At 38.1% G+C, this 12,230-nt stretch overlaps 4 protein-coding genes across 5 annotated transcripts; 1 reads left to right on the top strand and 3 right to left on the bottom strand.

The window, feature by feature from the left end:
- Positions 1-1,206: 1,206 nt before the first annotated feature.
- LOC113334993 (transcription factor MYB61-like) lies at positions 1,207-3,241 on the top strand. The gene is made up of 3 exons (XM_026581216.1): positions 1,207-1,572; positions 1,673-1,802; positions 1,908-3,241. Exons 1-3 carry the CDS (start codon positions 1,440-1,442, stop codon positions 3,037-3,039), a joined length of 1,395 nt encoding a protein of 464 aa, XP_026437001.1. The 5' UTR covers positions 1,207-1,439; the 3' UTR covers positions 3,040-3,241.
- Positions 3,242-3,660: 419 nt separating this feature from the next.
- LOC113334614 lies at positions 3,661-4,210 on the bottom strand. The gene is made up of 3 exons (XM_026580830.1): positions 4,190-4,210; positions 3,901-4,090; positions 3,661-3,779 (listed from the first exon to the last, which is right to left on the bottom strand). Exons 1-3 carry the CDS (start codon positions 4,208-4,210, stop codon positions 3,661-3,663), a joined length of 330 nt encoding a protein of 109 aa, XP_026436615.1.
- A 1,193-nt stretch (positions 4,211-5,403) lies between these two features.
- LOC113334972 lies at positions 5,404-6,392 on the bottom strand. The gene has a single exon (XM_026581197.1). The coding sequence runs from the start codon at positions 6,067-6,069 to the stop codon at positions 5,497-5,499; it is 573 nt and encodes a 190-aa protein (XP_026436982.1). The 5' UTR covers positions 6,070-6,392; the 3' UTR covers positions 5,404-5,496.
- Positions 6,393-6,536: 144 nt separating this feature from the next.
- LOC113334971 (rhodanese-like domain-containing protein 6) lies at positions 6,537-10,919 on the bottom strand. 2 transcript variants are annotated; one of them, XM_026581195.1, is made up of 9 exons: positions 10,704-10,919; positions 10,448-10,609; positions 10,193-10,298; positions 9,798-9,996; positions 9,617-9,698; positions 8,850-8,932; positions 8,103-8,235; positions 7,813-8,005; positions 6,537-7,547 (listed from the first exon to the last, which is right to left on the bottom strand). In XM_026581195.1, the coding sequence occupies exons 1-9, from the start codon at positions 10,878-10,880 to the stop codon at positions 6,799-6,801; spliced, it is 1,884 nt and encodes a 627-aa protein (XP_026436980.1). In that variant the 5' UTR covers positions 10,881-10,919; the 3' UTR covers positions 6,537-6,798. The 2 variants fall into 2 exon arrangements, with proteins under 2 accessions (XP_026436980.1, XP_026436981.1); XM_026581196.1 differs by having other exon boundaries at positions 7,813-8,002.
- Between the last annotated feature and the right edge of the window lie 1,311 nt (positions 10,920-12,230).

Raw genomic sequence — 12,230 nt, 5'->3', positions numbered from 1 at the left:
TTTACTACTTATTAGTATACAATATCTTCATAACAACTTACAATGGTTCAGTTTTAAGGTTGCAACAGTCTACATGGGTTACTAAATTTCACACGAATTAAAACTAAAAATTCTCGACCATTGGATTAAACTGAATTAGTAACTACTCCTCGTAAAATTTGGTAATCCTGCGTGACAGTTTTGGTGCAATAGTACCGAGTGATACACTCATGAAATATAATTTTTCCCATGCACCAAAACGAAGGACTTTGTAGATTTTATTTTCCTCGTCTTCCCAAAGAGAATAAGCATGAAATTGTATAGTTGATTCTTTTTCTCCTTTTCTCAAAAGAAAAGAAAGGAAGCTGCCCACTTATTCATTCGCATGAAAGTATCTGTCTGCGATATAAATTGTTCTTTTCAAGTAATCATTAAACTTTTCAAAGTGATGATGAGTTTGAAAATTTACCCATCTAAAAACCAATAAAAAAACAAAGTCAAAAGAAAACACAAAGAGGTGTCCTTCACTCTTTGGATGACAAATGGGAAATTTTTTAAAGCAAGTAAAGAAACAATGACAGAGACACAAAGGGTACTAAAAAGTGGCTAAAGAAATAGATAGAATATGAAGTTTGTGTCATCTTTCTTTCAATTGCATTCAATTCATGAAATGAATGAGGAGCATTTTCTTCTAAACCGGCTAAACTCAGCTAAGCATGGATATTTCTTGTCTGCAGACCTCTTCTCTATTTTTAACAATTTTTTGTCTTGCAATTTCATTTTCATTATTGGAATCTTGTAATAAAACTGGTTGAAAATTTGCTAGAAACTCCTAAGTTATATCTTCAGACCCATGTATTAATTTTGCTTGTTTTGTTTCTGTGGTGGACCTTCTCTATTTCTTTTACTTGATTTTCAAGCATCAAAATCTTATATCATCAGTCTTCACTGACCCACCATCCCTGCAGCACACATTAATTTCTCAATCTACATTTCCCATTATTATTGATTAAAAAACCTCCGTTATAACTAAGAAGTAAAACAGTTATAACGTCGGTTCAGAAAAACAGCGGTAAAATAACGGACGTCATACTGTTATAAGAATTACTGTGTTAACCATTCTCAATCCTTGTGAGATGACTTCAAATTATTGAGTCACATCCCTTCATAAAAAAGATTTAAAAACCTCAAACTTACAATCAACCTCTTGAATATGACCTGCCCTCTCTCTCTAATAAGTCTCTTTCTTTTCTCTTTCTCTCTGTCCAGTTCATAAAGACTGAATTAGGATTCCTTTCTCTGCTGTTACTTCATTTTCTAGACCTCACCATCACTTCTCATGAATCTCTTCTTCACATAGATTTCACTACCTTAAAACTCTACTACTGCTGCTCTTGCTATAAAGAACATCATCTGTCAGAAGCCACTTTGTAAAGTTTTGTCTACTTTTCACTTCTGGAATGGGGAGACACTCTTGTTGTTTCAAGCAGAAGCTCAGGAAAGGGTTGTGGTCTCCTGAAGAAGATGAAAAGCTTCTTAAGCATATCACAAAGTATGGTCATGGGTGTTGGAGTTCTGTCCCTAAGCCAGCAGGTTAGTTTTATATCCTACAGTTATTGTCTATTCATTAGACTGTACATGCAGGATTATTATTTTTTCTTGATGTTGCTCAAAATGGCAAAAATATTTGTAGGCCTACAAAGGTGTGGAAAAAGCTGTAGACTTAGGTGGATAAACTACTTGAGGCCTGATTTAAAGAGAGGCACATTTTCACAACAGGAAGAAAATCTCATAATTGAACTTCATTCTGTTCTGGGCAACAGGTAATTTATCCTTAGCATCATGAACTTGAATTGACAGAAAGAACAAACTTATCGGTTGCGTGAATTTGATGGTTTTACATTTTTTTTTTTTGCCAATTTCATTAGGTGGTCTCAGATTGCAGCACAATTACCTGGCAGAACTGATAATGAAATCAAGAATTTATGGAATTCTTGTATTAAGAAGAAGCTGAGGCAGAGAGGAATTGACCCAAACACTCACAAACCACTCTCCGAGGTTGAGACCGGAGAAGTCAACACGTCTGTTAGTAACAGTCGCAATAACAACACTCTTAGTGAGGAAGCCTTCGGGGGTGGACCAAATGAATTGAACCTTCTCAGAGCAGAGATTTCAAAACCAGATGTGGTGTTGACACAAGCACATACCTTATCTGTTGAAGACCAGTTCCCATTTCAGGCTTCCTTGAGCTTTAAGGCTCATACCAATAGTACCGGCAACAATTTGATAACGTGCAGTGGCCCAACTAAGGAATTCTTCTTGGAGAGATTCACAAACTCCCATGACAACTCGAAAACGCCCACAACTTCTGCACCTTCTGATTCTATAGGGTATTTCCCCCTTCAGCAGTTGAATGATGGGTTATCTGATGCCAGGGACTTGGTCAATCAAGACCCGACATCCTGGTTCAACCAAAACACTAGGAATTTCGAGATGAATTCAGAATTTGATTCCAATTCAATGCCCAGGATGCAGCCACCCGCATCCAGTTCTATCCTCCCAAGTTTGATAGATATGAGGCATGCCATTAGTCTTCCCTCCTTGCGTTATCCTTTGGCAGGGGGAACCAATGCATTCCATAGCTGGAAAGCAGGGAATCACAAACATGATAGCAGCAATAGTGATGTCACTACTAACAGCAATACGGAATTACAAAGCAATTGCTCCTTTGTTGAGAACGGAACCTTCTCTTGGGGATTGGAGGATGGGAAAGAAAACCAGAACACTTCAGTCGAAGGAGAAACAGATGATTCAAAATGGTCTGACTATCTTCTATATACTCCACTCCTAACATCAGGTACAGTGCAGAATCCAGCACCTCAATCCCTATTCAGTGACATTAAATCAGAAAGCCAGTTCACAATTGAGGGTTCATGCACATCTTGGCATCAGAACCACCACTTGCAGCAGCAGCAGCAACAACAACAACAACAACTACAAGCTCAGGATCTGTATACTAAGGATTTTCAGAAACTTGCAACTGCTTTTGGACAATTTTAGCTTGCACAACTCTACAGGATTTTCTAATTATTCGGAGGAGAAGATTTTACAGATTTTACCATGTTCTAGATACAGGTGTGTGCAATAGCTTTTCTTTCTTGTAAATAGTGCTTCAATACGAAAATGTTCACAGCTTTTAATCACTGAGTATATAATTCTAAGAGAAAGAAGCTCAAGCCTGTCTTCTGTTCCTTGGGTGAAATTATGTGTGTTATAACAATCTCATTTTTGTTTTTGCATTTACAGTATCACTCAACTATAATCTGTTATATATGTCAGTGTTTGTGCATAGATGGGTAAATATGGTCATTGGTGTGCATTTGACTTGAACGCGCATCTTGGTCATTTTGATCAATGCTTCTAATATCATGAAAAAAATCATACGACCACTTTACCCCTTGTCAAGTTATGCTCATTTCCTATTTGCCTGAACCACTATCTTAAGCTCGTAAACACTAAACTATAACTAAAGTTTAAGATTTGGTGTACCTTGTCTACTGGATCAGTATTTATCCCTGAAACATTACTTGAGCAAACACTGTCAAGTGTCGAAAACAAAATCAACACTTACTCTTTAAAATCTGCAACTCTTGCACACATGCCAAAAACTAAGGAAAAAAATCATACCCAAATGCTGCTGAAGGCTTCCTCAAGTGCCCTTTTCCTGCTTAGTTGTATACTCCACCCTCCGGCCCTTCCATCTCTCGCTGCTCTGAGCCTCATCATTTCCCCATTGTCAACTGCATAACCATGCACATCATGACCTCATGGAACAGGTTGCGGGGCAATGCCTGTTGGCCGCGGTTGGGCTATAGCCCCAGTGAGTGCTGGCACATACTGCCCCCCCCTGCCCAGTAAAACCTTGAGAACTCTGATTCCTGAGCCCAACATTTGCATCACTCTGCATGACAGCTGCTCCTCCTTTGCTTTCTTGTAAAGCTGCTGCTAACTCCTCTGCCTTGCGAGCTTGAGAAAGAGTTGTCTGTTCAGCATTTTCTTGCTTGTATTGGGCAATTTTAGCTTCAATAGAAGCAGTTGAATGATGGGTTATCTGATGCCAGGGACTCAGTCAATCAAGACCCGACATCCTGGTTCAACCAAAACACCAGGAATTTCGAGATGAATTCAGAATTTGATTCCAACTCAATGCCCAGGATGCAGCCGCCCGCATCCAGTTCTATCCTCCCAAGTTTGATAGATATGAGGCATGCCATTAGTCTTCCCTCCTTGCGTAATCCCTCGGCAGGGGGAACCAATGCATTCCATAGCAGCAATAGTGATGTCACTACTAACAGCAATACGGAATTACAAAGCAATTGCTCCTTTGTTGAGAACGGAACCTTCTCTTGGGGATTGGAGGATGAGAAAGAGTATAAAGAAAACCAGAACACTTCAGTCGATGGTGAAACAGATGATTCAAAATGGTCTGATTATCTTCTATATACTCCACTCCTAACATCAGGTACAGTGCAGAATCCGGCACCTCAATCCCTATTCAGTGACATTAAATCAGAAAGCCAGTTCACAATGAGGGTTCATGCACATCTTGGCATCAGAACCACCACTTGCAGCAGCAGCAGCAGCAAAAACAACAACTACCAGCTCAGGATCTGTATACTAAGGATTTTCAGAAACTTGCAACTGCTTTTGGACAATTTTAGCTTGCACAACTCTACACTTTTTTCTAATTATTCGGAGGAGAAGATTTTACAGATTTTTACAATGTCCTAGATACAGGTGTGTGCAATAGCTTTTCTTTCTTGTAAATAGTGCTTCAATACGAAAATGTTCACAGCTTTTAATCACCGAGTATATAATTCTAAGAGAAAGAAGCTCAAGCCTGCCTTTTGTTCCTTGGGTGAGATAGAAATTGTTCAATATGACTTGTCTCTCATAGGCTGAAATTATTCGTGTCATCACAATCTAATTTTGTTTTTGCATTTACAGTATCACGCAATTATAATCTGTTGTAATGTGTTAATGTCTGTGCATAGATGGACATATATGGTCATCGGTATGCATTTGACTTGAACACATCATGGTCATTTTTATCACTACTTCTACTATCATAATACTAATCATACGCCTGCTTATCATCGTGTTTGCCTGAACTACTATTTTAAGCTTGTAAACGACTCATTTTCTCATCACAATTCAGTTCACTTCTCAGCTTATGCCCTCCCACAGTCATGAATCTTTGTCTGAGTATATATATATATAACCTCATTATGTTTAAAAATTAAAATCTTTTAACGAATGCTCATAAATAAACTAGTAATCAATATATGCTCTTTTCAGATGCTAAGCATGGGAGACATGGTAAACATTAAACTACAACTAATTTTAAGATTTGGTGTACTCTTGATCAAACACTGTCAAGTGTCAAACAACAAAATCAACACTTAATCTTTAAGATTTGCAACTCCTGCACACAGGCCAAAAACTAAGGAGAAAAAATCATACCCAAATGCTACTGAAGGCTTCCACAAGTGCCCTTTTCCTGCTTAGTTGTATACTCCACCCTCCGGCCCTTCCACCTCTCTCTTCTCTGAGCCTTATCATTTCCTCATTGTCAACTGCATAACCATGCACATCATGACCTAATGGAACAGGTTGTGGGGCCATGCCTGTTGGCCGCGGTTGTCCTATTGCCCCAGTGACTGCTGGCACATACTGCCCAGTAAAACCTTGAGAGCTCTGATTCATGACCCCATTATTTGCATCACCACTCTGCATGACAGCTCCTCCTCCTTTGCTTGCTTGTAACGCTGCTGCTAACTCCTCTGCCTTGCGAGCTTGAGAAAGAGTTATCTGTTCAGCATTGTCTTTCTTGTATTGGGCAATTTTAGCTTCGATAGCAGCTACATCTATGCCATTGATCAAGTTAGTTGTCATGTCCTCAACTTCTTCTAGATAATCATTGTATTCTCTTAATGAGGAAAAATCTTCTTCTCTCTTATTGTATATGTTCAAGATTCTCCTCCGTATAGCCATCTCCTTGGCAAAAGGTTTGCCCGATGCAACCACCATTTTCCTCCCCCTTCTGTGTGTTATGCAAAAGAGTTCAAATTGAGAAAGCGATAGTATACTGTAGAACTAGAAGACAAGAGATTAATGGAAAGCCTTTCTATTTGGGTGAGAAAGAAACCCTAGTTTTCTGTTTGATTCTTTAGAGTTATGAGAACTGAAACCCCTTCTAACGAAGAAGTTTAACCAAGTCAAATGTGTGGACGATTCCAGCTAGGCCACCAGAGAAGGCGACACACGTTAAACAGACAGAATTTGTCTGAACGAATTCAGCAACCTGGCTGGCTGATTGTTCCCCGAAGAAGTAACTCATTCATGAAAAAAGGACTTCAACCCCCACAAGAGGAAAGTTCCAACCTGTTGCCTGATGTAGGAAAGCTCTGGATGGTTGCATCAACCTAGTACAAACGGGAGATGAGAACAACGGACACCAACATGCTTAACAAATAGGAAAACGAAAACAGATCAAGTACTCGCTGCTTATATCACTTGCACTAATACGTTCAAGTATATATGGTCCACAATGTTTAAAAAGCAGCCAATATAACTTCTCTTTCACATCTTATCCTTACAAATCCTTTAACCTGATTTACTCATTCTAATGGCAGTTTCCACAAATATATTAAGATTACCGGTTGCACAGTGGTCTTGACAATCTGCCACAGTTATGAAAAGTAGGCAACAATCTGGCGAAGGCGAAACTCTTAAGACAGTTAAAGGTACAAAAGCAACTCAGAGAAATTGCACCAGAAAAGCTTTGAGACGATCAATATGTGGAGATTGAGTAGGAATTATATGTCCAGATTCGTGTTTAATGATCAATGAGCAGCTTTTCTCAAACTTATTTGCGAGCTCCATGCTTGTGTTGCGTGCTATCTGCCTGTCTTTACCTTGACCACCATTGCCAAAAACATGAACTGAAGGGCAGTTTATCAATCCAAGCTCGAAATCTTTTGTTTCTAAGACAAACCCAGAGCATAAGATTGCAAACTTGAAATCTATTTCATCATCCAATTTGTCTCTTCTTGCACATATAGAACCCGCCATTGCTGCTCCTTGAGAGAATCCCAAGATCCCATCGAAAGGTCCTAACTTAGAGAAAACATTTTTCAAGTAAGCCAGTGAAGCATCAAATCCACCTGTTTGTAGCCGGTATTGTAAAGGATCGAATGGCTGATCCGCAATTTTCCAATCTTTTCCTGTGGAGACATTGTAGTCTTCTGCAACTAACCAAGCAAACTTTTTCTTGCACTTCTCTAATGGTGGTGGGCCTTTTTGCATTTCCAATTCAGAGCAAGGAGTTGTTTCAGTTGTACGTGGCTGGTAAACAAAAGGTAACTCATGGGGTGCATCTATGAAAACAAGCTCTACTAAATCTTTCAACTTCTTAGCCAAGGAGGCGGTTCTTCCCTTGAAACTTGATGCATTTTGACGGAATCCATGCAAGGCCAAGATTCTTAACTTTTTGATAGGCCTGGTACCTGTGTAACACTTTTCAAGCATTAGGTCTAAATCAAGTAAATGATAGCTTTCATTTGGCTTTCAACTCTAAGCGGGCTAGTGTAGAAACTTGATAAAATTACTGATCCAGTTGGACTAATAGAAAATTAAGAGACGATTTAAGTTCAATTCAAAATGGAAAAAAGATGTTGCATAATCTCTAAACTGAAAAAAATTGAAATGCTCATATCATGGGAATAAAATCAAGTAAAATAGGAATGTTAGTTACAATGATACAAACCTTACCATGTCCCTCAGAGTGTTCAGGAGCAGATGTTATATTCTTACACAACATAATAGACTCAAGTTCAACGACACCCAACCCATTAACTGGTGTTGAATCAATAGGGTTAATGTTACTTCCAATCACTGATACTGGCTCACCCATCTTACTCTGTTTCTTACATAGCTCACAAACATAATCCACACCATCCTTCTTCTGACCAAAGAAATTATGAGATCATACCAATCAGCGTCATGCAGAAAAGGTAAACCAGGCAACTTATCAAAAGTAAGCAAATTATGGTTAAGCAAACCTGACAACTGCCGCAGACCAACACCAACATCCGACAATAGGTGCACCGGCAACGAGAAGAATAATCGTCAAAGGACAAACCACATAATAGGCACGATCCAACAACATCTGAACTTGAGCTGCCAACAGAAATCCTAGAGCACAAAAATAGATATGGTTACTATTTTAAAAATAATGGTTATTGCCAAATTCCACGCATGATTACTTGTCCTGGTAATAACTTGCTTTATTCTAATCCAAACATTGTGCATATATAGGAAACACATCAACTGTTTAACCACATTATGCGGAAAAGAAGGAAAGAATAAATAAATTGCGCGTGTAATGTAACATAAGATCAAGATATAGACGGTATATAACATCATGTTATGCATTGCTCAGAGTATCGCGCTAGTCTAGTGTTGAGCACTATATCCGTGTGTAACAGCATCAAAAGTCCAGACAAAGGTCATCGGTTGAATGAAAGAAATGTTTTCAGACATAGGGGCGCCTGAAAGAAATGTTTGTTTTTCCCTTCTTTCTTAAATCTCGATATACAAAAGTTTTTAAAGCTTTAAAAGTATGATACACATTGCATCTCAATGCTGTTCAGCTGAGCAAGAAATGACAAGTTATCTACCACCACCAAAAAAATAAATAAAAAAATAACTGTATCTGTATCTGGACATCATAGAGATTTCACACCTGAAGAATAAGCCAAATCTTAACGAAAAGGGATACATTGATAAGAGGACTAGGAGAAACATACCTGTGATCAAATACGAAATTCTTTCCCTTAAAAAAACCACCATCTGGAAATTGTTCCAAGTACCGCTGTATGCCACCATACAACTGCAGTCACAACCGTCTAAGTATGATAAGCTGTGTTGCTTAATTAAAGAAAGACTGAGCATTCAAAATGTCCAAGAACCATATTCTGGTGAGGATGTTTTCCTCATTAAAAGCACTCTATCCAAGAATCACTTTTGCTCTAAGAACTGAAATCCGTCTAACCCATTAAAGATTCTTAGAAACTGATGCTTAAGAGAACCCTCGAATTTGCTACAAATCAAGCGTTGTTTCAAGGGAGGGGGGGAACCATCCTCGCCATAATCACTCTCGAATTTTAGCAGCAAGTGAGTAGGAGGGGAAAAACAAAATAGGAGCAACAGCAATCTCTGGCCCAAAAAATATATCAAGATTTCAGGCTTGCAGTGAATGTCCAATCCATCTAGTACGTAACAATGCACTGACAACCTGATTATCAAGCTATATATAATATGAGCAATTGAGATCATTTCGAGTACACAACATATCATGAGGCTAGTAATTTGAGAAATATTTGAGGCAGCTATGAGTTTAAAATTACCAACATGCCATGTGATAAAACCATATAAGGGTGTCTGCTTTGTTTATGATTTTCAACAGCCGGGGAGAAATGAACTGACTAGACGAACTAACATAAAACAGTACGGAAGCTACTCAAAGGGCATGACTAAAGAAAATAATTCTACCAAAATATTTCGGTTATTTTACCTGGAAGACATTTTCAAAACCATGACCTTTGGATCTAATATAGGCTGATGCCATCTCGCATCTTATTCCACCAGTGCAATACCTATACAGAGCGAAAAAATGAACATGAATAATAAATTAGTATAGTGAATATGGGGGTGACATATGAGATAAAGAGTATGATGACTTTATGAACTCTTACATGAGAACAGATTTGCCTTGCAACTGCTCTGCATGACTGTCAATCCAAGAAGGTAGATCACTATATTGCCTATTTTCTGGATCAAGAGTTTCTACATTGGAGGTTTCGAACTTCCCAATTCTTGTTTCATATACATTCCTTGCATCTAACAGAATAAGTGGTTTACCCCCAGATTGACCCTCACTCTCCAAGTTATTTCCTGCACGATAACACCTCCAAAATCAATAATTTTACCATGACATGACATTGTCAAATGCTTAACCGAAAAGTTAATTTCAACAATGCATCGTAATCACAACATGAAGGTTACAGCATATTTCTTATCTACCCAATACTATTCTAAACTAACGAAGTATGGTATGATAGAGAGTAAAATAACATCAACAGTCACGTACCAGCACTGTGAAGAACCGAATGAAACTCAGCTGCTGACAAATGCCTCCCAGCATTTGATATTGCCGGCGACTCCAAAAGAGGCTGCGAGCTAAGCGTAACTAATTCCTAACAACATTATAATGATCAATAATTAGATTATAACTTTGAATAGAATGAAGCAACCACCACCACCACTACAACTATCAATACTGAGATCATAGCCCTGTTAATTTGAATTCAAGTGACCGCCACACCAATGAGAGTTTAAAACTAACCTTTACGACGCGAACGGAGAGAGACGTAAACCCACATTCTTTTGCAATCTTCTCATTAGAAGGGGAGTCACAAGATGCTAACTTAAAATCAGTCCCTTCAAACAAACTATTCAACTTAACATCCTCAACGTGTTTCTCCAAAGCTGCTAATTTCCCACCAACCTAAACACCAAAATCTAAACTTTTTTTACAAACCCATCATTATTTTTGCTACGACAAACAAAAGCCCTAAACTTAGCTTGAGAAATATACTTACAGTGACATTAACACCAACAGGAGCAATACGAACTCGACCAAGAAGATGAAGTGATTTACAGTTGGTATTGTAAAATTCTACGAGATCGTTTACATTTGGAATCTCAGCGTATTTGTAATAAAGTAAGATTCCATCCTCTGATTGTGATGATGCGTAATTTTGGTTCTTCTCCGCCATGGATTGAGTACTTCTCGGTGACTTCGTGATTGTGCGGAACACACGTTAACCCTAGCGTTTTACAGATTCGTAAACCCTGATGTTAACGGGAGCGAAACTCCAACGCGTACCTGGTATTGGGCCTTGGTATTCTCATCTATTCTGGGTTAGTGCCTTAATGGGACGAGATCTCATAGTGCATCCAAAGTAAGGGTGAGCATTTTGGGATGGGAAACTTAGGCGCAGGCCCAAAGAAAAATAATATTCTCATTGTCAGGCCCACAATTAATTTTAGGTACCGTGACACCCATAATATTTTCGTGACACTCATAATTATATGAAATTATTAAAAATGTCTGCATGACGGATTATGCATCCGCATGACGGGTTATGCATCAGGGATATAATTGGCAACGCAACTTGGATATAACATATCTAAAAATTCGCGCCTTGGAATTTTACAAATTCTATTTCGTTGGAAATCTTTTTAGGAGAGCTACGCAACGAGTACAAACAACAATATCAATTATTTTTTTTCACGAAAAAATCGGAGGTGATCATCGTTTTAAGGAAAATTTTCGAAAACTGACTACATATTCATTATGCAGCCTCCAAAAAAGATGCATAACACATTATGCAGACGCATAGTGAATTACGCAACCATTTTCTCGACTACATAACAAAAATATGCATCTATAACGAGTTATGTAGTCATTGTTTTGGTTGATTTTAGTGCGTACATAAAAAATTGATGCATAATTGGTTATGCAGCCATATTTAAGGATGCATATCAGGTTATGCATCCATTTTCTCGATGCATAAAAGACTATGCAACAATTTTCTCGATGTATAATGCATTATGCAACTCTATTTTGGATGCATATCAGGTTATGCATCCATTTTCTCGACTGCATGATGCATTATGCATCGATTTTCAATTTCACATAAAATAACAAAGATGCCGGATAATGTGTTATGCATCCATTTTTTCGACTGCATGACATGTTATGCACTCATAACAACATCATCTTCTTCTTCTTCGTTGTTCATCATCCCATCTCATATTAGCTTTATTATTATTCCTTGTATTTTCTAAATCTCAAATCAACTTTTCTTCCTGTTCTACTTGATTGAAACAATTACAAACCTTATCTCCATCTCAGAACACATCTCAGATCCATCTTCTCAATCATAATACCTAATTAAAAAAAAAAACCACTCATACATCTTTCGGAAATAACAAACAGCAAGATCTCGATTTATGTCAAAACATCACCTCAAACCCTAACTTTCGATTTCATTCATCTATTGTTTCCAATCTTCATGTGATTATATTGTCTATCAATATTATTGATCATAAGTCACAGTTGG

This window comes from Papaver somniferum, unplaced genomic scaffold (genome assembly GCF_003573695.1).
Source record: "Papaver somniferum cultivar HN1 unplaced genomic scaffold, ASM357369v1 unplaced-scaffold_137, whole genome shotgun sequence".
NCBI classification, from domain to species: Eukaryota; Viridiplantae; Streptophyta; class Magnoliopsida; order Ranunculales; family Papaveraceae; genus Papaver; species Papaver somniferum.
The sequence above is the reverse complement of the archived record's forward strand: the minus strand, read 5'-3'. Positions and strand labels throughout refer to the sequence as shown.

Excerpts from the sequence above, each read along its gene's own strand:
- LOC113334993 (XM_026581216.1), top strand. The coding sequence starts at position 1,440 with ATGGGGAGACACTCTTGTTGTTTCAAGCAGAAGCTCAGGAAAGGGTTG. Across the intron at positions 1,573-1,672 it reads TTCTGTCCCTAAGCCAGCAG|GCCTACAAAGGTGTGGAAAA; the intron begins GTTAGTTTTATA and ends AAATATTTGTAG. Across the intron at positions 1,803-1,907 it reads CATTCTGTTCTGGGCAACAG|GTGGTCTCAGATTGCAGCAC; the intron begins GTAATTTATCCT and ends CAATTTCATTAG.
- LOC113334614 (XM_026580830.1), bottom strand. The coding sequence starts at position 4,210 with ATGCGGGCGGCTGCATCCTGG. Across the intron at positions 4,091-4,189 it reads TGCGGGCGGCTGCATCCTGG|ATAACCCATCATTCAACTGC; the intron begins GCATTGAGTTGG and ends CCCTGGCATCAG. Across the intron at positions 3,780-3,900 it reads CAGGAATCAGAGTTCTCAAG|TTGACAATGGGGAAATGATG; the intron begins GTTTTACTGGGC and ends ATGGTTATGCAG.
- LOC113334972 (XM_026581197.1), bottom strand. The coding sequence starts at position 6,069 with ATGGTGGTTGCATCGGGCAAACCTTTTGCCAAGGAGATGGCTATACGG.
- LOC113334971 (XM_026581195.1), bottom strand. The coding sequence starts at position 10,880 with ATGGCGGAGAAGAACCAAAATTACGCATCATCACAATCAGAGGATGGA. Across the intron at positions 9,997-10,192 it reads TTCGGTTCTTCACAGTGCTG|GAAATAACTTGGAGAGTGAG; the intron begins GTACGTGACTGT and ends GTTATCGTGCAG. Across the intron at positions 8,006-8,102 it reads TGGTCTGCGGCAGTTGTCAG|AAGAAGGATGGTGTGGATTA; the intron begins GTTTGCTTAACC and ends TTCTTTGGTCAG.